Source organism: Dichotomopilus funicola, assembly GCF_033296635.1.
Source record: "Dichotomopilus funicola strain CBS 141.50 unplaced genomic scaffold C8A04scaffold_101, whole genome shotgun sequence".
NCBI classification, from domain to species: Eukaryota; Fungi; Ascomycota; class Sordariomycetes; order Sordariales; family Chaetomiaceae; genus Dichotomopilus; species Dichotomopilus funicola.
The window spans coordinates 39,456-65,694 of NW_026944122.1; the positions used below are offsets into that span (position 1 = coordinate 39,456).

The following is a 26,239-nucleotide window of genomic DNA, read 5'->3' on the forward strand; positions in this document are numbered from 1 at the left end:
AACGACAACATCAAACAATTCGCTCTGGGGACGTCTTTTTTTCCTTCGGTTCCATTTGGCCCGGCGCTGCGGGAATCGAGAAGCGAGGCTCGGCAAGCTACAGGGGGTGTCCGCCAATAACAGCACCCAAACAGCGGCCCAGAATCCCCAAATTCTCCAACTGCCCATTGGGGCCATTGCGGGGGAAGAAGAAAATGACGAAAGGGACAACTGTCGGCTGTCGCCTCGGGTACCCGACGATGGAAGGGGGGAAACACAAAGACGGAAACAGAAAGATAAGCCGGGCTTGGAGTCGGCTATTCTCGCATTTGGGATCAGGGTCAAGGTCAAGGTCTCGAGAAAACACCTTCCTCTATCGCAATGCATTTTTCCGGGCGCTGTTTTGAGGCAGGACCTCTAGGGCTGGGAGGGGGGGGAGGGGGGTTGGGAAACTGAAAAAAAAAAAAAAGCCAAGGAACCTTGACGACCAGCAATCGCAGCACATTTCTCTGCTTTTCGTCATTTTGGTTCGCTTTTCCATTCCCCATCCCGTCCCCCTCTCCATATCGGGGAACCCGAGGCAAGCTGAACGAGAGAGAGAGAGAGGAAAAAAGCGGCCCAGGCCGGCTCTTCGCTGCATTTGAACTGGGCATCTCTTCCGAGTGGCCGGGACAGGCTGTTCCTTCTGCAAACTTTCTGCGGCTGCTGCTTCTGGACCGGGGTTGGGGGAAAACGCGATGCGTCATTGCTGCATGGGGGGGTGTTTGGCCCCCGGCGTAGGTTGCATTGGGGACCGGGGGGCACATTTGGAACGAAGAATGGAAACATTGGAGTCAAGGATGGCGTTCACACTACTATCTAATAAAAATTTGGGATAAGTTTAACAACGGCTACACGTGTACTTAGTTATGTAGGATATTCAATCAACGTTTTTCGACATTTTAGTGTTACTGATGGGAAGCTTGCAGTACCCCCTGCTTGTACTCTGCATCCCAGTGCTTATCAATCAGGACAGTTTCACCCCTGCGAGCCTGAACGATATCCCTCTCCAGATGCTTCGATATTGCTTCAGTAATTTGCAAAAGAGAGCCTGCAAGAGAGAATCTGCAAAAAAGAACCACGGGTAATGTCAAATACCAACAATTCCACAGTGAAACCGAATCAAAAGGACCATGAGATTTTAGTAAGAGATGCTATTGCTCGATAGGAAACCGATATGAACTCCCCATGCCCTATCCACCCAAGCCAGTCAGATCATAAACCATCACCACCAACCATCCTCATCCCTGGTACTCAACGACAGAGTAAAGAACTCTCCAAGCGATCGACAAGAAGATAACAACAACAACAACAAACTACCCCTAGTCAACGCAGGTCTCAGCCGTAGTTGTAGAACAAACAACAAACGGGGGAACCAACGCCGAGACAAGCGTGAATCCAGAAAACAGAACCCATCAAACATCCTCTCATACCATCATCACATCGCATCACATCATGACAAACTCCCCTGCCAAACCCAAACCGTCGCCTTCCAGAATCAAGCCACACCCATCCCCACAGCCCCTCTCTCCTCCTCAATCCTCCTCACCAACTCCCTCTCACTCGGGCTCCGCGGGTTGGCATCAATCCCCAGAATCGCACTAATCCGCGTCTTATCCGGTTTGCCGTACTGTTGCTGGCGCTGATTCTGGTTCTGGTGAGCCGGATGACCCTGCTGACCACGATGCTGTCCACCACCACCAACAGAATAAACCTTATCCTCCGGACTCCCCACAGGCGTAATAGGCGTATGCGCAGCAACGCCCACATGGGCGGCACCACCGGTCGCGGGACCGCCAGGAAGCGCACTGCTGCTACCGCGCCAAGCATGTTCCAGCACCACGGGATTGGCACCCGGACCGTAGTCAGTCGCGACAGCAGCCCAGAAGGAGGCGCGGTGGGCGTTGTACACAGCTGTGAGCCGGCTCATGTCGACTGGGTGACTGGCGGGGCCGAGGAAGCTGGTGGCGGTGGAGGTTGAGGGTGGGCCGGGGAGGGTGCGGGATGGGGAGGTGGTTGAGGAGGAGGGTGGGGAGGCGGTGGAGGATACCGGGGGTGGGAGGGCGGAGCAGTCGAGTCGGAGGGCGATGGGGCCGTGGGGGTGGGTGTGGCCGTGGGGGTGCGGGCCGGTGATGGTGGTGCTGTGGCTGCGGGTGGGAGGGTGTTGGTAGCCGGTGGAGGTCATGGGGGGCATGGTGTGGGAGTGGTGAAGGTCGTGGAGAGGCGTGGGATAGCCGCGGGAGATGGTCGGGGATCCGGTGCCGGTCGATCCTGGGCCGCTGAGGGACCCCAGGGCTAGGCTCATGGATGCGGGCTTCGGGAGGATGGTAGGTAGGCGAGGCGAGGCGCTGTTTGTCGCGGTTGCTGACATGATGCTTGGCAGTTGGATACCGTTCGGGCTCGTGTTGCCGTATGTTGAGTCGGGGGGGGTGACGGATCGGCTGTGAGCGCCGACGTGCTCGTGGATCGGCGAGGTAATCGAGGTATGGAGAACTGGCGAGTGTCCGCTCACGGAAGATCCTGATGATAAGGAGGTGGTGCGCTTGCGGCGGTTGCTGCCGTGACTGAGTTGGTGGTAGTGTAGTCGGCATGCGAGCTCTGTCTTTTTCAAGTAGGCCGCAATATGTTTATATGGCATTTTTTGCATGCGCGTTTGGAGCAGGTAAGCTTCCTATTTATCACCATGATTAGCGGGGCTCACCATCCATGAAGGGAATCTGTCCATGGCATACCTCATCCTCGCTCCATGCTCGTCCGCCCCCTGTTGAGGCTGGCTTCCTGTTCTTGGTAATCCCATAGTCGTGCCGATCAATGGTGTCCGACCTAGGCGTGTACGGGCCATGCTGGGAGGTCATCTGCATTACAGGAGACATCCTGTCCCAATATCCGGATGTGTGTTGTTTAGGTGTGTTCCCTCAAAGACCACCGTTAAAATGTAATATTTGTGCCTGACAATCCAAGAAGCGAAGATGGGAGAAATACGGTGTCCCAAAGAGAAAATAAAATAAATGCAGTGCTAGCTGCTGTAAGAATCGAAGTCGTCTCGTTTCGGTATGGGTCGTGAACAACCTTTGACTGGTGCCGGGACGGAAGATGATGTTTCATAAACCCCCGTGAGACGAGAGGTAAGGGACGAAGTCGTCGGACAGCTGACCCGGGAATACGAAAGCGAGTCGACAAAATGTTGAGTGATGCTCGACGAAAAGGAGGTTCAGTCGTGCGAAGAAGATATAATAGACCAGATTATACCGTTCAATGGTGTAAGTACTCCTCTTCTAAATGAGCGTGGGCAGCCAAGCGAGTTGGACGGGGGTTGTAAAAAGAGTGACAACGTTAGCCGCGAGAAGAGAAATAAAAAAAGAAAAACGAAATACGCAACGGCGTAATGTTAAAAGTAAAAGAAATATTCACTGATGGCCTTTTGGAAGGTCGGGAAGATAGAAGAGAAGAGGCAAAAAGGGCCTTCATAGTGGAAGACAGAAACGATGGATAATAATGCATTCTCTCTTGTTGCATGACGTCCGGCTGAGGCTCATCCAGTCCTGCAGGGCGGACAGGGGGTGGACACACCCCAGACCTGCGGCCTGTTACAGACCTCTGTGGAGACGCCTGTCGGGGGGGGTAAGGGGGCCGGGGTGGTGGTTACACTTGGCCTGGGGTGAAGTTGGGAGAGTTTGGTGATGTGCAGGGTAGCGGGTCTCTCGGCCCGCGGAACGGCCCTGTCAGGCCAGGCCAGGCCTGGATGGAGCAGACGACGAGGAAAGAAAGAAAAAACACGACGTTTTGTTTTGGTATGAGAGTGCCAGCATGATGCTGGTCGCGCGGTTTGCGCGAGTTGGGCGGAATGTTATGTGGCCGCGCTATTGAATCGTCGAGAAGAGAATGTATCTGCGATCATCCCAACACCAGACAGCAATTCTGGACAATCGAAACGGACGTGCACACACTTCGCGCTCGGCCCCTGTCAACACATCAGCCAAGACAGAAGTGCCCGGTTGAGAACGATTCCGGGCGATAGGGGTCTGGCACAAGTCATGCCCTTGCCCCAAACGTCCAGAGTCGGGATCAAAAACTAATCGAATACCCCGCCAACGGCACGCGAGAACGCTCCTTGCCGGGAACGACTTTTTTTTTCCCTCTGAAATGCGATCTTTCCACGCCCGGTCCAGGTCACCATCGGACACGCTTAGCGAAGGGGGTAGCTCTTCAATATCGCTCTAAAGGTGCGGTGATGATAAGGGTGCCTCGACTCCGCCTTGCTGTTTGTCTTTGTGGGGGCATTGCAACAGGCCGGATTTGAGGCCTTCTCACGGCGCGTAAGGTGAGTCGGTCGAGGACGCATTGGAGACGGTTGTGGATCTTTTGTGTTGTTCGAGGCCGTCTATGGACGGCCAGCCAGAAATAGACGACGGCAGACGCGGGAACAACATGCAAATCCAGAATGCGATCAAGTCAGTGGTTCCCAGAGACGAGGCTCAATCCGATGTCGCCACAGCGCGGCTTGCGAAAGGGTGCATTGAGGTCGTGGGACGTTGACCCGGACGGCAATACCCCGCAGACGGCGGCGGGGTGATTAATTCACGTTTTTCTGTTGAGCGTAATGAGTGTGCAAAGGTACCCGATTCTTGGTGTTCGAATTGGAAGCAACGATGGGAAAGACGTTTGACACTCTCGCTTGTCGTTCTGGGCAAGTGTCGCAGATCCGTCCTGTGCTTATTCTCGACCCACCATTGGCTGTTGTATCCCTGAAGCTCCACATTCAGGGCCTGAGGCTCTGGCAGTGACCCGCTCTCGGTTGATCTTTCTCCCACAACGGACCGCTCTGTTTTGTTTGGCATTCTTGCCGCGAGTTGAAACGCGAATTTGTTTCCATTGCGCGATCCAGTTGTCAAAACCGCCGCCGGCAGTCGGAATCAAGGACGAGAACAAGGAAAATGGCGGTTGAGCGACAAAACCCGAGCAGTAAAATTCTCCCCGACTCCCAACCCACTCCCGGAACAAAACCTTCGTTGGAACGTTATCGCCCCGGCAAAGACGCCCAGCCCCGAATGTCCATGTTGGGTCGGTGTAAGTGGCCGGCGGCTCCGCGCGCGGCTACCGAGTACAGACCTTATTGACCTCATCTGAGCCCGACTGCGGGGGCCGATTTGGCTGAGGCACAGCAAAGAAGCTTCATGCGAGACACCAACCGCGCCCGTTGGCCTCACCCGGCTTTTAAGGTAGGCCCGTCCACTCTCGATCACTGCATTGTGTGTGCGAATTCGCAACCAAATCCCGTACTGTTCCACGAAGAACTCATCTATCATATGATGTACGGGACTGGAAAAAGCTAACTCTAGACTATGGGAACTTATTCGGCTGATCTTTGTTGCCTACACTAGATCACCATGACCGCGAAACTCTTCTCATCTTCAGATGAGAGAATCAATTGTTCCCTTGGGCGTCGTCTTCGAGATACCTAGTTACAGGGAACATCATTCGACAGCCCCCCTGCTGCAGGGTTTCAATCGGTTCCAGCCACTGGGTGGAGGTCCCCTCAAACGTGCAAGCCGTTGGGCCATTCTCAGCCGTGTCTCAGGCCATGCCGAATCGGGCCTCCCCACACAAGCCCAGACCGCCCCGCGACCACCCCACCAAGCACCACCCCCAAAGAAAGTCGGACGACCGCGAAGACGACCTGGGACGGTGATGCTGTGCCTCGCGGGCCACATGGGCAGTTCGCCACTGCTTCGTTCGTCCCGGCCACGGGGTTCGGTCAATCCGGTGCCGGCTGATGCAAACCATCGGTCGAAACATGCACAAATGCACGCTTGACAGAATCTTATTTCGTTTAGATCGAAGATGGTCGCGGCTCGCCAGAAGAAAGTTGTCAGACAGCGGGAAGTATCCCATATGATGTGAGTTTAGCTACTGTGTTCTCTAACCAACAGTAGGTCGGCGATATTGTTGAGGCCCAGCAATCCTAAACCAAGCCTGCCGCATGTGTTTGGTTTGTAGATGCACGCCGTCTGATGTCAGATATGGATCGATTTGCCCGGCGGTCCTCCCGTTCCCGGGAATCCCGAGGAACAAAACGAAGACGGGTGGCAGTCAGTAGACCAGAACGGCTCCATACAGATGCCAAAACGCCAGGAGAAACAGGGTGGGTTTCTCTGCATGTCAACATGCCCGCATTTCGCCACTTCGTCACGAACCCAGCACAAAGTGCTTGACGAAGGATCTAACAGATGCGGTTTATGGCCATATCAGGGCCCTCCATTGCTGGCGCAGCGCTTACCGTAACAGTTTTGCTCAACCGGCCGCCGACAGCGGCCCACCATACACATCACAGTCGCGCGGCTACTGACGCCAAACCGGGGTCTCGGGCATACCACCCTCCTCATAGCACAAACAGCTCCCGTTTAGGGGCCATTGAGCGCTGAGAGAAAAGCAGAGCAGAAAGAGCCCACCCTAAGTCTGCGTGTGGATATCGGTTAGCAAGAAATGCAATCTTGGTGTAACACACCACTGTCTCCTCCCGTTTGGGGGCCGATCCCCCGGCCATGTCAAAGCACCACGGGCTAGGTTTCGCAGCCCCTTAGATCGATGCAACGAGGAAGCATGACACCAGTCGGCTGCCGTCCTGGAATCCCATTTCCCTCTTGATTAGAGAAGGCCGTCTAGATTCTCTATGAGAGGATGTTCCTCGAATCATTTGGTGCGTCCATCATCCGAAGGTGATGGAATGGGAGGCATTGATGGCCACCAATTCATGTGCTGAAGCGGGATCGCTGCATGGAATACCACACGGCACGCCCCCAAGATCTAGGCTTAAAGCATGAATATTCTCCCCGGATCGCTGAATATTGATGCTCGACATGATACTCACCGTCGTTGATCCGCACATCGGGCAGATAGTTCCCACCCTCCAACGACACACCGGGCGCGCTTTAGCAAGAAGAACGGTGCGCAATCCCTCATTTCCTGGGTTTCAAGACTCACTCGCCAACATACGAGTTCTAGACCACCCGGATCAGGGTACTAGAAGTATCACTGATGTTCAGAGGAGCAGGCGACTACCTCGATTCGTTCCATACTTTGCTGCTGGCCGTCCGTAGGTTCAGAACAAAGTCTCATTCCTGGCTCCGTCTTCCCAACTCTAGTCTCCGAAAAAAACAGCGAGACTGTGAAAACCCATTCCGCTCTATCTACCCATTCGCAGACCGGTTTCTGAGTTTGTTTCCCGTTTTGATCACCTACATACGGGCTACGAAAATCCCGGAGAGATGCAGTTGATCTACTCTCGCGAAAACTTTGACCATCCCCCGCTCACATCAAAGAGACTTGGCCTCACACTCACACAAACGATTCCGGGTTATTCCTCTAATCTTACCAACAGACTTCAGACGAGTCCGTCAAAACACTCAATGCGTTAGAGGAATGGCTCGCTACTTTCTAGAAGGACCTTAACCCTCAGATCACAGCATCGAAGATGCACATGAAGGCTAGACCAGACGAACTAAACGATCATAAGACATGTCATAAACCCCCGGCCCACTCAAGCACTGGTTCACCGCGTTGCATGAATCAAGCGATGTGGCCGGCCCCCATGTGGACGCGCTAGGGCGTGATCGACCGACCGGTGCTTGTCTTTCGCCGTGGACTGCAACGATAGACCTTTTGACGTTAGTGAAGGGTGATTTGTACAACCTTGGCTCGGTGGTTGCTGTTGTTGTTGATCTCAGCATGGAGTACATCTGTGGGAGATGACTGCCGCGAGAATTCTGCGGGAACATGTTCGTAGCCTCAGGGGGTCTACTAGGTAGTCGATCGGTGGAACCGAAAGACCCTCCCCCAAAGCACTGTCAACGGCTGAGCTCCGATAAACGTGCCAACCAGACCCTCTTCTCTCTTTATGTGGCCCTCTTCATTACTCTGTCCGATAGGAGGCGGAGGGCTGTTCTCGAGTGATGGGGCAAGTGGATGAGGCTATTGGGGAGTGGGCTTGGGAATGCCAAACAACCTTCACGACAAGTCGAATGCAGGCACACAGACGTCGGTCTCCTTGACTTGCCAGGTTATGCGTGCTGTTGTCGCTAATATGTTCAGTCTCAAGTGTCCTTTGTCCTCAAGGTGTGAGGGTGACGAGGTCTGAGCTTACTTATCGTCTCAGACAGATGCCACATTGTCATTCACGTTTACCTAGCCGCAGGTAGGGCACCATGCTATACCGAGCATCGTATCTGATGTTGGGGATGCATCCTGCCTACTGTCTACTATATCTCCGCCCAAGGGGCCGGGTCTTCGCTCAACATTGTGCCGACTTCCAGTCACTTTCTGTCGAGGGAAAGGTTTGAGTTTCCGCGTAGGAAGCTGCCCAAAATCGTACTTTCACGTTTCGAGGTACCCATTCGTCATCTTTACCCTTGTTGTAATGATGCTCTCTCCTTCGTTATGTTTCTACTCACTTCACTGATTTGTCTTTAGTTTGACGAAAACAATAGCGAGGAGTCAAAAAGGTGTGGTATACAGGACCATCGTGTTATTTACACTCCATCACCCCCGGCCTTCGACAAGGGTCTTATTTATTACCAGTGGGCAGGTATAACATGAGTCTGCATCTCAGCATCGGTTCTGGTACCTGTCGGTACACACCTTTTGAAGATGTAACGGTAGGATCTACAAGAGGATTCCTAGCTTGTTACCACCGATAACTTGCCAAGCTAATCTGCGGTTCATAAGTTTAGCTGTAATCACAAGTTTAGATAACGGGGTTGTCGAGAGTCAATGAAGAGACCTTGCTATGTCTAAGCCCCTGAGCCCCGTCAGAAAGCCAATGCAGTTGGCCGCAGACAAGACTTGTACACTATTTAGCTGAGCGTGCGGAGGAGCAAAGAAAGGGATAAGAAAACAGAGCCATGGGAAAAAGCAGTAACCACGATAGTGCCGTGAAACCCAAACTCGAGGCTGCCTACATCTGGCTTCGTCTTTGTCGTACACCTGTAAATCATCGAGCATCCCTTTAGGAGTATCTTAGACGCCGGATCACGACTCTTGCTACATCGACTTGGTCGCGGTCCCAAGATACCTTTCGTCTTTACATGGTTGCCTCTCTGCCCTTGTGGCTGATTGTCTGACCCCGTTATACATTAACTCGAAGAGCTTTGGGAATTTCCCGGTCCCGTTGAGGTATTTGCGTGAAGGGCCCTGCGGGAGTAGCCGACCGTTGGACGCCGGCCTGTGCTTCGATTCTTTGCCCCACCTGTGCGGGGTCTCTCGCATCTCAGTCTGGACTCTTGGCGGCGATAGCAAGTCCTGGACGGCGATACAAAGTACATTCCATGCCATGCCTCATTGATTGGTCTGCCGAACCCAATTGCAATTTGGGTACGTTTATTACAGGAGGGCTTGTAGTATGTGAAAGCAAAACGGCACCTGCACCTGTAAGGCGATTAGTCAGACCGGATATCAACTCGAGCCTATTCGTACTGTTGGATGGAAATTGGGGAGTGACCAACGACGGCCCCACTAAAAAGCCCGCAATGGTTGGCCCACCCGACCTGGCACATCCATCCAGTATCCCAGCCAGCCAAGACCAAGTTGGACGCGACTTCTGGCGCAAGTACATTTCTGAAAAGATAACTCAGCGGCCTCGTTTGTTCGAACAAAAACCCTGTTTTGCCCACACTTCCAGGTTTTACGAATAGTTCCAACGATTTGGTCAAGAACAAAACTCCAAACCCACCGCCCAAAACCAGCCACGCACCCGGATTGGAGACCGTTCCGCGCATGCATGACGCTTCCCCGCCGTCAAATGCTTGAGGCCGTCCAATCTGTGCAACGACAACCACAACAACACGCGCCATCGTTGCCAGTCCAGAGGCTGACGGCGTCGCCAAGACTCGTGCAAGTCTCGCGCTGTTGCTCCCTGCATCAGCCCGCACTGCTCGAAACTATCCGAAGAAGCAAAGATTCGAAGACTCAAACGGCCAACAGCCAGCTGCCAGGTGACGTTGGTTGGAGTTCGACGTTGCGCTGACGGTCCGTTAGACCCATTGACGGCCCGAAGGCGACATCTCGGCACCCGCAGGTGGCTTGCAGCCCTGGTCCAGTGACAAAGGTTTTTGGCCTCGAAGTCACAATCCCCGCTTTGGCCCTTCGCACAAAACCCGATCCACCCCAAGCTCCCACGCGTCTCTGAGGTCACGGAATCCTTCCAGGTTCTCTCCACCCCCCAGCCCCAGCCCCCCATTCCCGACACCCTTCCTATCGGTCGGTCGAGGTACTTCTGCCCGCATGTCTTGACACTGCGTCCCAAGGCACCACACACGGGTCACGCACGAGTACTTCCTTTATCCAAAGAATCAACGCCGCGCTGTTACTTGGAGTCTTGCGACGCGCCGATTTTCAGGCCATTTCGCCCGTAAGTACCTTTCGCTTTCATCCTATCCATTGTTTATTTTTTTTTCGAGTCGTCGCGACCTCGACTGTCGCAAGCCACTGCACCGCGCGACCTGCCGACGCGCGTGCTGCATAATACGCGCATTCGCTTTTTGCTGCCCGCTGCCGGTTGTTCCGCGCGCAAAGCTGCCTTTAGACAACTGGGCTAGACCAGCTTGTTGCGAGGTTGCTGGGCGATGGGTACAGCGTCCTCGACCCTTTTCGCAGTCGGTGCCACGCGGACCGCACTGCACAGGGTTCGGGGGCGATTGCGAACATGTCTTTCGCAACCCCAAAATGTTTTTCCAACTACCTTGCGCCTGCCTGTTATCAAAATCTACTCGCAAATATCGCTCTTTTGCGCTCACTAACGGGTTTGTCGTGCGCTTTTAGATCATGCAGCAATGGACTATCCCCCCGTTCCTTTACTCCAACTCCACCAACCAGCCCAATGACCTCCAGTAAGTACCTTGTTCCCATGTACCATGTTCCCTCGAGCTGCCGCGCCACCCCCGGACGTCTCTCTCCTCATTTCATCCTTATGTACCCGATGTACTCCCTCCATTTTGTTTCTGTCTTGCCCATTTTCGGGGGTACTTGAAAGGGAATGAACAGACCGCCTAAAGGGACGTCTCTTCCTGTCGCTTTAGCTTAGCATTTCGTCATCACCACCCCTTTACGCATTCAAGTCCCTTCTTTTAGCCATCAAGGTTCCTTCCTGGCACCTTCCCTCCCCCGTGTGTGAGGCGGGTCATTGCCTATGAAGAAACAGCGAACAACAGGCCAATTTCATTCATGGCGTCCTCCCCAGGCAACATCGTCGCCTTCGCTGCAACAGCAGCCGCAGCAGGCATTACATGACCCATTACAACAACGGTCATCTTCAGACCCCAAGTTATTCATTAACCAACCCACCTGGTACAGTCAATCACCTTACGCGGCCCCGCAACAACAACAGCAGCAGCAGCAGCAGCAGCAGCAGCAACCGCAACCGCAGCCGCAGTCTCAACAGCCGCAACAGCAGCAACAGCAGCAGCCCCAGCAGTCGCCCCAGCAGAAACAGCAACCTCAGCCTGACATGGGTCGACGCGACCAACCTGTGGACTATCGAGGCTACCCCACACAACCACCTCAGGGATCGAAGGCACAGCAGCAGCAGCAGCAGCACGCACAGCACACGCAACAACACCATCCCGCCCCGCCCGTGCAGCCTCATGCCCAACAGGGCCAAGCTCCACAGCCCCAGCAACAGCCGGTCCCTGCGCCGGCGCCCACGCAGTCCGGGAGACGGAAGCGCCCGGCGCCCGGCTCACACCCGCCTGCGCAAACCCCACAACACGCTCCACAACATACCCAACAGCACACTCCCCAACATCCCGCCCAGCATGCACCGCAGCACGCGCCTCAGCATGTCAAGCATGCACCGCAGCATCCATCGCAACATGCTCCGCAGCATTTGAAGGGACCTCAGCCTGGCCAACTTCAGCAGCAACAACCACAGGTCGTGCAGACTGCGTCTATGATACCACCCAAGGGATCGCAACCACCTCCTCAGCCCCAACAGCAGCAACCCCAGCAGCAACAGCAGCATCAGCAACCGGCCCACCACCCGCAGCATCCACATCACCCCCAACACCAGCAACACCCGCAGCATGCCCAGCATGCCCAGCAGCACCCGCAACACTCCCAACAGCAACACCCTCAGCAGCAGGCTGTCCCTGCCCAGGTTCCTGCACATATCCCACAACCACCCGTTGCTGCGCCGGCACAACCCACACCCACCGACGACACGCCGGCCCCGCCGCCTGCGAAGAAGAGCCGGACTAATACCCCATGGACGCCTGCCGAGGAGTTGCGGTTGAAGCAGATGCGTGATGCCGGAAACAGTTGGGCCGAAATCGCTAAGGTAAGCGGTCGGGCACCGTGACACGCGTGCTATGCTAGCTAGTGAGATGCTGACAAGGTCCTAGACGTTCCCTGCTCGTACGGAGGGTAGTGTTAAGAAGCACTGGTACAAAGACATGCATTATGCTGAATTTGCCGAGGATGAAGTATGCTCCCCTTGCCCAATCTGAAAGTAACGGTTATAAGGTTACAAAACTTAACACCCCCGACAGAAAGCGGCGTTATTCTCTGCAATTAAGGAATACGAGAACAACAAGTGGAAAACAATCGGACAGAAGGTCAACAAGCCGGCCAAGGCTTGCGAGCAATACGCGAAGGAGCACTTTCCTGGTAAGCCACGTTGAACAAGTTGGGCGTTTCGTGTCACTGACCGTGGTATAGACCTCTTTCCTGCACAGAAGGGACGGTAGGGCGAAGCTCTACCTCTCTCTTCATTGGCTGGCTCCGTGAACGTCAATTAAAACGGTGACGGACGGAGAGTGCGGGGCGCCATTCCACGACACAGAGCTCTGGAGTTTATGTATACTTTGCTTGATTTGCTCCCGTCGAGGCGTTCACCAGGGCTCTGGGCACACCCTTGACCAAAACGGGTTCGCAAGATTAGTTTTATGGGCAGCTGGCGGCGGTGAATTCCCACCGTCTAATTTCTTCGGGTACCTCGGCGCGGAGAGTTGGGAATTCCGGGCCACCTGCGGAGGAATTCCGATTTTTTTTCTAGGAACGTCCCATTGAGGACAAGTATATTTTATTTACGGTCTCGGTTTCTTCCCGACGTGCTGGTTATCCCAGCACCAGTCGTCTTTTCGTCTGCCTCAGTGCTCGACAACGGCCCGGGAAGATTGTTCATGGCTCTGACACGGACGGGCTATTCCGCTGGCCACGAGCGCGGGGATCAGGCCTGGTCAGACAAGGGCTGTTTCTGTCGTGGATGGATGAAGGAGGGTACTTTCCTTACTTGGAGACTCGTCGTCGCGAGACATAATCTGTTTTCATTGTCTACGTATATCTCTAGCTGGGGGGAGGGGGGTGGGCAATTTGTTTTGCTTGGCCATTGCGGATATGGCGGGAGCTACTTTGAGTTTCCTTTCAGCGAACTTTGGTGAATTTGAAGTAGCGAAGTCTTTACGTTTTCGCTGGACTTTCAGTTAACTCTATGCTGATCGGTTCTCGTGGCACAAATCCAAAATCGAATAACCGGCAATAAAATTATCAAGGATTGTTAAATGATTGTAAGTGACATTTTGTCGTTGATCCTCGACCAGGGTCATTTTTGCTTGTCAACCCGAAACAAGTTGCTTCGTGATCACTGCTACGTTTCCTCTTCGATGTACAGTATGTGTACATAGGGGCTTACAATAATCGGGTTGAGCCCTTCCCCCCAGAGACTCTCTACGTCATCGCCAAATTGCTCACGCGAGTTGTTTCTGGACGAAATGTTCCGGCCTTGCTAGCTTGCTAGGCTGATCACGTTTATCACGAAGTTTTGTCGAGCCTTTCCTCAAATGGGTTTGGTTCTTGGATGTTTCGGTTCTGTGGGTCCTTTGGACCCACTGATGCACGCTGATCTGCAGGAGTCCGCTGGGGTCGATCCATGCTCGGTGATTGTGGGACAATGACGAGCCTTTGGTTAAGTGCTCGAGGACGAAGGAGTTACTTTGAGTTAACTATACGATCAATTGGTTCCCATCTAACTTTACACTACGAAGTACAGTCGGGGCTACTCCAGGGCTGTCAGTATCAATTAGTAGAGGCCACTTTTTCGAGATGCGATACATTTGAGAAGAAGAGTTTTCTCCGTCCGCGTGTCTGAAGTCTACTTTGGATCAGCCGTGTCGATTGGATCGGCTCAGGAAGAACAACTGGAACAAAACCCACACAGAAGCAATCCTACCTACCATTTCCCGCTCCGATCTCTCAACCGCGCGTCAACTTCTGGATTGGGGCGGACATGGGGTTCAACATGTTCATGCTCTGATATTGGATTTCCCCTCTTGTCTCCTGCGGCTGCGGAATGGTGCTCCGAGGAGACAATGGTAACGTTTCTCATGGAGAGATAAAGAATTCGTTTCCGTGAGGATAACTCCGCTGGCGTAGACGGCGTTAATTGACGGGCGTCTGAGATTTTGTCTTTTCCTTCACATCCAACATGCCCTTCAATACGAGGACATTCCTTTAGCTTGGCAAAATGAACCGCGTCGGGCTGGCGGGATAGCGCAACAATTATTTGGACGGCCAAGGCTGCCAATCAGAAACGACATGGAAAGACAGAGTCTAGATGCAGCCACATCAACGCTGTAATCTGGGGGGGAACGAATTTGTCTTAAACCCGGAAAATGTACTAAAGTAAACAGAATGAAACAGAAAATAAAAGAACGGTCTTAGTGTTCGAGATCTGATGCGAATACACTAGTTGTGAGGCTCATGACGGATAAGTGTGAAATTGCGAAGGGACTGTGGACGTGCAAAGCTTCGGTTCGAGGGCCCGAGACATTTTGACCCCGTTGTGCAGTCGCGGAAGGGCTGCAGCGGCACGATCCTCGGGTGCAGCTAACTTGTGGGGTTAAAGGTTGTCTTCCCTCAGGCCGAACCAAAACATCAAGTATGTACGGGAAAATAGAAAAAAGGAAAGAAGGGAAGATATATTTCCTTAGTAGTGTAATGCATCTGTTCCCTTGATGGTCGGACAGGAATGGGCGCCGCTGAGGGCTTATTCATAAAGGATAGGGCTCAACGGCGCTGCATTTCAACCCTCCTCTTCCCTTCGCGGTGGCGCTTGCTTCAACACGAGGAAATGTCCCCACTGCTTTTGCAGTCCATGTGAGTGGCCGATTTTGGGCAATGGTCCAGTTTTGTGCGGCGCTGAAAGGGTGTGGTTGCCATTTTGAGCCGGAAATGGAACGGCGCTGGGGGCACGCGTTCCCCAGTTGGCTCCACTGGTCCCAGGCCAAGAAAGCGAACAGCTGCGGAATGGAAGCTCCATCCCTTGCTGACCCTTGTGGGGGAAAAGAGAGAGCCCGAGACCCGTTGTTAAATTTGACCCGCTCGGAAATCGCGCCACATCCCTCGTGCGCATCCTCCCCCCCTTTCCACCCAACTTCTTTGGTGTCGAAGCCTCGTAAAGGATTCTTCCTCTTACACAACCCCCCCTCTCCATGAGAGCAGACCTTCGTTTTTTATTGTTGTTAACCCTCGCTACCTAATCCGACGCCGTACTCGCCGCTTGGAAGATCCCTCGTTATTTCAACATAATAATTATTCGCCCGTTCGCTTTTTCTTTAGTTCGAGTCTCGTCAACTGCAGGAATCCGCGTTGTCCTCCGTTCCATCCGTTGTGGTACACGATCCGGTCGCTTTTTCCGCCACACTCCGCCCTCGAATCTCGATTCTGTACTCCTTGTGCAGTATCCAACTAAAATAATATCGATTCGACCAAATCAGGACCTACCCTCCTCGGCTTGTGCTCTGACATACCGCATAACCGGCCCTCTAGGCACTGCGACCAGGAGCCTGGGCTTGGAGTTGGGTTCACGGTTGGACGTGGGGAGACGTTGTAGCCGTTTGGGAAATCTCCGACTGTTTTTTCTTTGTGTCTAAGACACGGCCGTTCGCTCCGAATATCTGAAGTATCTCGACTTTCACGATGGTCCGTTCGTTACTGACGCTGGGTGCCGCCGCGCTCCTCGGCGCGACGGCGGTCTTGGCCGACGACATCCCGACATGCTCACTCGACAAGAAGTGCCCTGAGAGCGCTCCTTGCTGTTCCCGTGAGTGTACCTTGGACACGGTCCTTGAATTGGTTCCCCTGACGGCGTCTACTGTTTTGGAATCTACGGAGCACGGCTAACACGGATACCTGCAGAATACAACCAATGCGGTGTCGGCGCGTACTGCCTGGGAGGCTGCGACCCCCGCATGTCCTTTTCGCTTGACTCGTGCGTTCCCGCGCCGGTGTGCAAGGACATGACATACAAGATGGACTCGTTGGACCGGTACAAGGATATCAGCGAGTACCTGGGTGATTCTAGCAAGACCGACTGGGTCGGGCAAGGTGAGCCGTTGCTGTACGACGGCAACGTGCTCCTGACTATGCCTCCCAAGTCTGTTGGCACCGTCTTGGCCACTACTACGTACATGTGGTACGGTAACGTCAAGGCGCGTCTTAAGACATCGCGCGGTCGCGGTGTTGTCACGGCTTTTATTCTGTTCAGTGATGTCAAGGATGAGATCGACTACGAGTTTGTCGGTGTCGACCTGCAAACCGCGCAGACCAACTACTACTTCCAAGGCATTCCCGACTGTGAGGCCCCCTATCATTTCGGGGTTCTCGCCCCCGTCTTCTTGCGGTGCTATACTAACTGTCATAATAGACGTCAACGGTGGTAACGCCACGATTGAAGGCAACTCATACGACGATTTCCACGACTACGAGATCAACTGGACTCCCGATGAGATTCAGTGGATCATCGACGGCAAAGTTGGCCGCACCAAGAAGCGCTCGGAGACCTGGAATGCGACCTCCAACCAGTGGGCGTACCCCCAGACCCCGTCGCGTGTGCAAATCTCCATCTGGCCCGGTGGTGCCGACACCAACGCCAAGGGCACTGTCGACTGGGCCGGTGGTGCCATCGACTGGAACAGCGACGAGATCAAGGACTTTGGCTACTACTTTGCCACATTCGCGGAAGTCAGCGTCAAGTGCTTCAACGCCAACTCGCCTCCCGGAACCAACAAGGCCAACTCGTACTACTACAACAACATCAAGGGCACCAACGACACCGTGGTCGATTCGGACAAGCCTACGATCCTCAAGAGCCTCCTCGGCACGGGGACCAACATGAACAAGGGCGACGGCAGCTCCAGCACGACCGGCGCCCACCCCTCCCACTCCTCTGGCGCCAGTGTACCCGGTGGTGGCACCGCCCAGGTTCCCGGTGGTACCAACCCTGGTGCCGGGACCGGCAACGGCAACGGTGCCAACCCGAACGGCGACGGGTCGGGGTCGAGCAACTCCGGCGGCAGTGGCTCGGGCACCAGCGGCGCGTCGCCGTGCCAGGCCAGCGGCTTCTCGCAGTCGTGTGACGAGGGCGGATCGAACGGTGGGACCAACCCGAACAGCGGCTCGCGTGTGGCGGATCGGACCCTTGGGGCCAGCGCGTTCGCGGTGGTCATTGGGTTTGCGGGGCTGCTTTTGCTTTAAGGGGGTGATGTGGCTCGTGTGTGGCGATTCAGGGCGTGGAGGTGGGCGTGGTGGCGATATGGGATGAGCGATTTGCGAGCGTGGTAACCATCTATGTCTTAGGTGTTTTGGGACATATGACTGGGCAAAGTGGCCAAGTAATGTGTGGAGGAAGAACCTGACGATGCCGACCGACTCGACGTGGTATTCTTTGGAAAAGGACCTACCTAATCAGGCAACATCACATCCGTATCATATCACCGCCCGACGCTTCATAGCCCAATTCGTTTTTGCTTTTTTTATTCTCTGCTTTCTTTTGATCTCTTGGACTGATGGAGGGAGGGGGTATATATCCGGATATGGCTGGCGTATTCAATCACTCTAATGTCTTGTTTACTTCTTGATTCCCATGTTTATGAATTGCTCTTGGACGTACTTGCTTGGGTAGTAATACAACCTGATACTGACTAACTTCTTGTCTTGTGAGCGAGTTGATGCGTTGCGAATGATTCTCTTTGTTGGTGTTAACTTCATGCAAAATTGTTATAATACATGGTATTATTTACACAAGCGGTAAGGCTCCGGGTTTGATTGATATAATTGATATATTTGGGGGTAGCTAAGCTCTCACAGAAATAGACACTGTCACATGAAATCGTTCATTGTTTATAATTGCTCATTGTTTATCATAGCCCCGTTGGTCCGGTAACGTGTCAAAGTAACTCGGCGAGCCGTGGGACTTTATGATGATGATCTCCTGGAGTTGGTCGAATATTGAGCTTTGTTCTTTCTTTGTTGAGCAATGTCCCGGTTCAACAAGCCTTTTCATTACCTACCTATATTTGTATTGTGGGTTGTATCCATCATATGCTCAGGTCGATGTATCTTAAGCGGTCAACTCAATCATAAAACGGCCGCAGAAAGAATTCAAGTCGTAGGAGCCAAAATATAGATTCCTTTGGGTTGAAGGGGAGTATATAAAACCGCTCATATTCTTACTTCCGTTCCATTTCGTTCCCAAGCCGCCTTGTCCCTATCGAGTCCTCCACGACACAGAACACACTAGAACACACGCTGAAACCGTCGCTGATATCCAAACCACACACTATGCCTACGCTTCCAACCCATGCACAATGCAGCGACTACGATCCAGCCTGGAAAACACTCTCCTTTGATGTTCTCGCTGGCGCTTATGCTGCGCTTGACTTCACTACTTGTTCAGGATGCAAGGCTCAGTTCCATGCCTTGGTCAGGTACGCGGCTGATAAGGTCATAGAAAAAAGCAAACGCAACGCCAAGGAGAAGCCGGGGTCGTATATAGCCGAGGTGACCACGAGCGACGACGGGACAATCCAGATATCGACGACAGCGAACCCGGACTTCCCTGTCAAGCTCAGCGATGCTATCAACATTCGCCGCTAATTTGACCCCCAAGCTATGGAAACCACACTGGAACGGTTCTATAGCGTCCTTCCCCAGACAGGGAATGACACGCTCGGTCTTGCCCAGACCCAGATATGGCGTGCCCTGTACGGGACCTACGAGCTGTCCGATGCCGTCAGGGGTCGACCGATTGCTCCCTTTGTCGAGAATTACCTGCACCATCTGTCCAATGTGGAATTGCGCAGGGAACACAGCCCCCCGCTTGTTGACAAACACGCCCCTCTTGCACCTATCTGTCAGAACACAGATTATGGCTCTTTCGGTGAGGAATTAGACCAGCGGTTCCCTTTCGGAATGTCGTTCGAGGAAAGAACATGGCATGCCTTGCAGATAGCACTGAGTCATATGGACAATGACGTACGCGAACTTCTGGAGAGCGCAATCGGGCAAATAGAACGGCGAGCCCTGCGAAGGAATGAAGGAGAGTTTTCTTGGATAGAGAAGCTGAACATGCTAGACAACAAGGATTTTATCCGTAGTTTGCAGCAGCTCTAGGAAACGGACGATTATATCAAGCTCCAGAGTGAAATGGAGGAGGATAACGCCGCGTGGCGCATGAGCGGCGGCCCAGCAAAAGCGAACGAGTTGGCAGAACGCGGCGAGGCGGCAACGAGCGAGGAGGTGGAGAGGTTGTTTTCGAAATTCAAGCAGTGTTGGCGTACATCGCCGCACTGATTATGACTCGCCTTGATAGCTCATGTACCTTGGTGGAAATAGATATGATCATATTGTTGTTGTAGGCCGAATGACTGAGACCGCCCGCTTTACCCAACCGTGAAATCAAAAGCCCGCGCCTAAGTTGCCGTTTCTTGAACGCTCTGGACCCGCTTTGTCTCATCCGTGGCGGTATCGTAAATAATGGGAGAAGCTCCACGAACAAAGAACAACTCGGTTCTTTCATCGGCTCTATTCACCTGCCTAACGGCCTGCTTATGTGACAGTCATGTGTGACCAGTTGCATGTCCCGCCATTTAATTTCATTGAGACCTGCCTCGTCTGTTTCTAAGATCTTACTCACCATACCCAGGTATGTGGGCAATACTTGAAGCCACAAGACAGGTCGTATTGTTGGCAAACCCGTCGGGTGACTCCTCCAAACGAGGATTAGTAGGATTAATTAGAGTATCAAAGGAAGAACGAGGTAGGGTGTCGGTAACGGTCGTAACGTGAGCCACCACGCAATCATTATAAAATGGCCCTCACCAGTCGTCCGCCTTACTCTTAGCCTGCTGGAAACTTGGGAGTCCACGTCCCGTCAATCGCCCATGTGGCTAAAACTAAATCCCAATTAGCATCCATCCAGGTCCCCATTCTTAGTATGGCTCCGCCGATTCATATTCATGCTACGCGCCTGCGGTCAATCCTTGACGACCTTGGGCCCCGCTGCTGTGGCGGCTGCCGACGCTTACTGTACAAGATTATACAATATATAACTGCCAAAAGTCTGAAAACGATGGCCGAAGAAGCCCAAGCTTCAAAGCTGCTTCATCGACATGATGCGCAATGGTATGTGGCCATATCCAGGGAACTGATGATGAATTGTCCCGAGAAAATTCGGCGTCTAGCCTGGTCTGAGCTTTGGTACCAACGGGGAGAGGAGCACAGAATCAATGATGCTATGATTCATGGATCAATTTCTGAGTACATCATGTGGTATCTTCAACTCGCGGAGGATCTCAACGCGGAGCGATCAGCAGAGTTTCTTTCGAACTATGGTTCAAAGGAGCATCCAATACCATGTCCTTTTTCCGAAGCGGACTGTTATTTTTGGCTTTTTCCCCCTGACTTTTCAGATTGGGAGGAGGAGGAAAAGATAAAATATGTGCTGAGACGGATGTTTTGCGGGATGGAATTCGGTGTGATCAAAGTCGTGCTATGGGAGGAGCTGAAGAAACGATGGGGGGAGGAATTGCATGCTTTGATGATGGACGACAATTCAGATTCGAACGCTGCCAGCTGGGTGGATAAGTTGCGGGAGTTGGAGCAGGATGAGGAGTTCAAGCAGACATTGGCCAGATTAAGAAGCAGGTTTGGAGCTCAGATTAGGCCCAGGGGTGAAACACGACGAGAATCCAACATTCGTCAGCTGAAACAGCTGATGGATTTACTGGTATTCATAGAGGAGCAATACCCATCCAGGATATTGGAGCAGACGTGAGAAGATTGGGCGGCCGGAGCTGAGGGATGAAGTCTTGGATAGCGGGATCAATATTCTAACTACCGGGGTTGTGTACGGGAGAAGTCAATTCTATATTCGAATAATTATATGATGAAAACAGGCCACTCGACTGAGTCATGAGGTCCCTATTTGCTTTTTTAATTACTCCCTGCTGTGAAGGGCGAATCATATATTGGTACAACAATTGACCAGCTGTCATTTTGTCATACTCCTGTAGCTGTTACTTGTATTTTGGCCTCTGTTACTTGCTGTTGTTACACCCCGTGATCTCTTCGCTCTTTCAAACTCGACTTCTTGACCATCTCCTAGATTCCCAATCGGCTCATTTCACTACCCTCTCCCCCGGACTAAAACAACTACAATGCCTTGACCAATCCGTCTTAGCGGGGCATTCCTCAGCCATTGTCCAGCCGTGTGTAGAGGAGCTAGGGATAGTAATAGTGACACTCTTTGTTTGCCCGCACCAACGTTTTCGGCTTTGCCATTTTGAATCATGAAGCAAAAGCCCACAGCTGCCCGTAATACACGCAAAAGCAAGCGATTTCATGTCAACTGAAATCACGCAAGCTCCCGGTACCAATGCCGCCAAAACGAAAGAGATCTGGCCGTGACATCCAGGGCAAAGCCGACAAGGCATCAGCCAATTCCACGCCTGCCCGCCCTGGGAAGCGTAACAAGACTTCTCCTGCCAAACCCAGAGCACGACCAGCAGAACTCTGCCCCACCGGAGCAGCCCGCCGAGTCGGCTTCTGGGGCACAACAGCTCGAACAAGAGTCGGAACTGATGTCTAGGGTAAGGCAGCTTGAGCAAGAGCTGTCCGTTGTGACGGCGGAGCGCAAAGATCTGCAAACAAAGCTCGGACAGAATTCGGAGCTAGCGCCTAAGGTAAAGGAGCTTGAACGGAAGCTGTCTGCCATCACAGCGCAGGGCGAAGAATATCGAACAAAGTACCACAAAATAACAGACTGCCAAACATGGCTGAGGCATGGGCCGCCCTCCCGTTTGATACCCAACAAAGACATCTTGTACCGGACCATGTCTGCCTTGGCGGCAGAGCCTGTGTACTACATCCCGGGGTTTGGAAATACAGGTGTTTTTATGATTGAGAAATGGAAAAACCTGATCTGCGATATCCGGTGGGTTTCGGAGCTGTTCTTGCCCTCACGTGTGCCCTGGGATAACTTCGCCCCGGAGACCAAAGAGAAGCTGCAGAATTTCTTGACAGTGACGACGAGTCCGCGAGGGTGGTCTTCGAGGCTTGGATCTGGCATATTCTGTATGGCAACGTGTTGTCCGACCTCCAAGACCCTTGGCTCGCCAAGCATTGGGAGCTCTATGATGAGCTGGAGCGAGCGATATCCCGTAAGCAACATATGCTGGCCTTGACAACCCACCACTTTTCCTCCTTCCACTGGCAATTCCCAACACCAACAAATTCACACACAAAGCACCGGCAGGCAACCGGGACACCGACTCGAGGGAGAACATACGATATCACATCTGGAGGAACCTCACGCTGGGCTTGATCCAGACCATCGAAAAGCTGGGGTGGTTCTGGACCCGCAAGGACCCCCGCCTCGTCATTGACATAATCATGGAGGAGCTGGGGCCCTTCTTCCGGTTGCGGGAACATGGGACCTACGCCGACCTGGACAAGGAACTCCTGCGGATTGCCAAGTCCGCCCTCGAGGTCGACATGGCCAAGCATTTCACCAGGGCCGAGTGGATCATCAGCTTCGGGCATCCTGAGACCGGCGCCCTCTTCGGCATCCCCTTCGACCATCGCTTCATGAAGAACGTCGTCATCATGTGGTCCACCTCAGACGAAGAGAGTAAGTTGTCCTACCCCCTAAACTGAATCAGCCAACCCTGCAACATCAAACCGGGCTGGGCTGATTGAAGCGAATCACACTGACTGACCCGTAACAGCGGATGATATACCAGTCGATCTGGTCACTTCTCCGACCGTGGTTATGCGTGGTATCGAACATGGAATTTGCCTTTCACGACCTTTGTCGCGATGATAGATTGTTCATGCATGGCATCGTGGACATGACCTCCCGCGCCCCACGCAGAGCCACGAACGCCGGGGACCCGCCCCCCAGTGGGAGTGGTGATGACGCTCCCGGTTCGGGGGATATGTCAACCTCTCGACCCAACGACAATCTCCCGGCCGAAGAGCCAGGAACGGGGGAAGCGAAAACGCAGCCTGATGTCGCCGAAACAAGCGAAAGCACCAGTTAACAAACGAGGTTGCAAATTCATTGGTGGAAAGGTTTATAACGGGGCTTGGTTGAAGATAAATAGTCAGTGTTCAAATGGTTTTGGGCAGTTTCAGTGAGCAGATCGGATCAACATACGCCTGTAATAATTAAAGAAAAATGTCAATTTGGTCTTTAGAGAACAGTTCCCAGCACCATCGCACATTGTTACCAAGCTACAAGTGTCCCCTCTGTACCCATTCCATATCTTGGTTGATGAAACAACCTCGAGGTTCGGGTTGAGTTTCTGCGGTCCCGTCGTTTGAAACTGCCACCGGACAGACAGTCTCGGCGAGTTTCTTTCACCTAAAACTGCAGGAGCGACACTTGTCACCCCGAAGCGGAGCCGGCCGCCGAAGATGGCCGTTTGAGGAAAGGACGTTCTGGCACGGGGAAAGGACAACCCCATTCATCCTTCCCAAGAACGACTTCCCAAAAGATATGCTGCCCATGCTATGATATGTCTCCACTTGACCTGCTTGCTGTGGTTTATTTATGCACCCCTAATTATTATTACTGTACATATCAACACCGAGCGAACCCTGAACCCTAACCTATCACTGATCACATGACTTTATTTTCCGCTGCTCTATCTTATGAACGGAGCTGTGTGGTGTCGACGACTTGCCTGAGTCGGGGATTAGGTACGTAGGTAGGTACTCTACTAATGTAGCAACCTCGGTACATGGTGTGATGGGCCGGCCGTTTCAACCAATCCTAATTTGCATTGGGCGAAAAAATAAATCTAGCAACAAACAAACAGATATCGTGAGAAATGTCATCTTCAAAACAAACTGACCGCCCTCGGTGCGCTATAGCCACCTTCTAAAACAGTGCTAGGTCCTCCCAATGCTTAATTCCAACTAATAGGACAACAATGAAACTCATCTAAGGGGAACACCCTGACCGTCATCACATAGGAAACTCCACGGCCCGTACAGCTATGGGGTCCTAAATCCAGGCCTCGCCATCTGATATATATTGTAAAAGGAAACAAATAAACCTTGCGTACCCCATTCCGTCTTCATTATCTGGCAGCTCTTACCCGTTGTTGGTTGCGTGCTCCCAGGAGTAGTGATCGCGCTCCCGAGGCAGGAGACTGGCCATATCGACATTGCGTTGGTAGGCTGCGTAATGTAGAGGAGTTGTACCGCCCTCGACGGTGCTATTTGGGTCGACACCGCTGAGCCAAATAGCCGAGGCATAACTGGGATCGTTATCTACGTCGGCTCGATGCAGAGGCCAGTTGTCTCGTGCGTCGAGCCCGACACCTGCTGCATAACTCGGGTCTGCCCCCACAGTCGTGTAGTGAACGCTTGATCTGCTGCTTGAGGTGTCGTGGGCAAGGGTGCCTTGGAGGGAAAGGTTGGGGTCAAACCCTGACGGGGGGTACCAGGTCGCTTGTGCCGGGTGGCCGGTCTGATCCCAGATTGCGAGGATGTTGAGGTCGGGATTGGTGGGGCCCGGCCACGGCGAATGGCTATATACTGGGCTGGCTCCGACTGATGAGACCGGATGGTCAGGGGAATAGCTGGCACCGAGGTAGTGGCCGATGTTTGTAGGGGCTAGATCGGGGGAGTCCATGGCTGCCAGATGAGGTTCCCAGGACAGCGCAACGTCGCTGTTGTGCGGGCTCTGAATCCCGTATGGCCCCGGTGACCCTACAACGGGTCGTTGTCTTTCTTCAGGTGTGTCTGACTCTGATTGCAACGGAGGCGATGTAGCCGGTACGCTAGGATTACTAGGATTGGGTGTTCGGTATCTGATATGTGGTGGCGGTTCAACTGAGTCTTGGATTGTTTTAGTTTGAGATCTGGATTCGTGAAGGGAACCAACAATATAAACGAAAACTCGTACCCATCCCATCGGGCAGAGGCCCGTCCGTCTTGTGCCGTCTGGCAAATCGATGGAGTTTGGAGTTATCCACGAGCTTTCCATGTCGGATGAATTCGGTCTCCTTGTTTTCTTCGATACGGCGTCGTGTCATAATCGCTAGCATCACCATTGACTCTTCAGTCGTGAGGTTCTTTTTGAGACACCAATGGTCAAAGGCTCGCTTATAGCTTTTGGAGCTTGACACAGGGGTTAGGTGGTGCGCCCGTTGGCAGATGGCAGAACCATATGGAGATGGTGGGAGAGATATACTTAGCGTCGAAGCCGTATACTTCCTTCATGAACCTTTGGACCTCCGGCAGCTTTTGTTGGCGGCGCCAGTACAGATCGGAGATGATCTCCCTGTACCTGTCCCAGTCGCTGGACCGAGGCTCCTTTGCAAGACTCATGGCGATTCACAGGCTCGGCAGCGATAAAGGGACAATGAGTAGCTGAGAACATGCGGTATTGGCTGGTGAGCCCCGCGGACGGCTGTGAGAAGGCCCGACGCCTGACTCACACATGGGACATTCTGAGAGGGGTTCTGTCGATGTTTTATATCATCGTGAAGTGGGAAATTCGGAGGCCCGTCCGGCGTGCTCGCGCACCATAATGCCTAACGTGAAGGTCTGGAAAGTAAGCGAGGCGGGCATGGCTGGCTCTCGGATCCGGCGCCACGGGCGGGAAGTTCAAACAGCCTCAGAACCGGCATCTTGGGACATGGCAGTTGAAGTTGGGGTGAATCGGGGCAATGAGAGATGCAGGACGTCCCAGGGTGTGCGCCATCGCGCACCAGTGTCCCAGAAGTGGTAAGTTCGCCTGCCCATCAAGTCCAGCGCTTCGATAGGTGTGACATCGGAAGCAGAGGCATGAACTCCCGGGAGATCGCACGGGGGAAAGCGGGTGGGATCTTTTGCTCCGGAGACACGCTGAGGCTGCCGTTACTATACTTACTTATCGTCAGTG

General features: G+C 53.2%; 5 protein-coding genes across 5 annotated transcripts; 3 read left to right on the forward strand and 2 right to left on the reverse strand.

The window, feature by feature from the left end:
• Window positions 1–1,516: 1,516 nt before the first annotated feature.
• On the reverse strand, window positions 1,517–2,891 carry C8A04DRAFT_32841 (uncharacterized protein; the record flags this gene model as incomplete). Its single annotated transcript, XM_062782234.1, has 2 exons — window positions 1,517–2,689; window positions 2,751–2,891. The coding sequence occupies 2 exons, from the start codon at window positions 2,889–2,891 to the stop codon at window positions 1,517–1,519; spliced, it is 1,314 nt and encodes a 437-aa protein (XP_062633035.1).
• Window positions 2,892–11,956: 9,065 nt separating this feature from the next.
• On the forward strand, window positions 11,957–12,686 carry C8A04DRAFT_15661 (uncharacterized protein; the record flags this gene model as incomplete). Its single annotated transcript, XM_062778571.1, has 3 exons — window positions 11,957–12,343; window positions 12,408–12,488; window positions 12,555–12,686. 3 exons carry the CDS (start codon window positions 11,957–11,959, stop codon window positions 12,684–12,686), a joined length of 600 nt encoding a protein of 199 aa, XP_062633036.1.
• A 3,295-nt stretch (window positions 12,687–15,981) lies between these two features.
• Window positions 15,982–17,538, forward strand: C8A04DRAFT_40545 (concanavalin A-like lectin/glucanase domain-containing protein; the record flags this gene model as incomplete). Its single annotated transcript, XM_062784983.1, has 3 exons — window positions 15,982–16,105; window positions 16,201–16,638; window positions 16,709–17,538. 3 exons carry the CDS (start codon window positions 15,982–15,984, stop codon window positions 17,536–17,538), a joined length of 1,392 nt encoding a protein of 463 aa, XP_062633037.1.
• Window positions 17,539–22,175: 4,637 nt separating this feature from the next.
• On the forward strand, window positions 22,176–23,164 carry C8A04DRAFT_32844 (uncharacterized protein; the record flags this gene model as incomplete). Its single annotated transcript, XM_062782235.1, has 4 exons — window positions 22,176–22,276; window positions 22,366–22,502; window positions 22,598–22,972; window positions 23,070–23,164. The coding sequence occupies 4 exons, from the start codon at window positions 22,176–22,178 to the stop codon at window positions 23,162–23,164; spliced, it is 708 nt and encodes a 235-aa protein (XP_062633038.1).
• Window positions 23,165–24,442: 1,278 nt separating this feature from the next.
• C8A04DRAFT_32845 (uncharacterized protein) lies at window positions 24,443–25,683 on the reverse strand (the record flags this gene model as incomplete). The annotated part of the gene is made up of 3 exons (XM_062782236.1): window positions 24,443–25,062; window positions 25,259–25,473; window positions 25,547–25,683. The coding sequence occupies 3 exons, from the start codon at window positions 25,681–25,683 to the stop codon at window positions 24,443–24,445; spliced, it is 972 nt and encodes a 323-aa protein (XP_062633039.1).
• Between the last annotated feature and the right edge of the window lie 556 nt (window positions 25,684–26,239).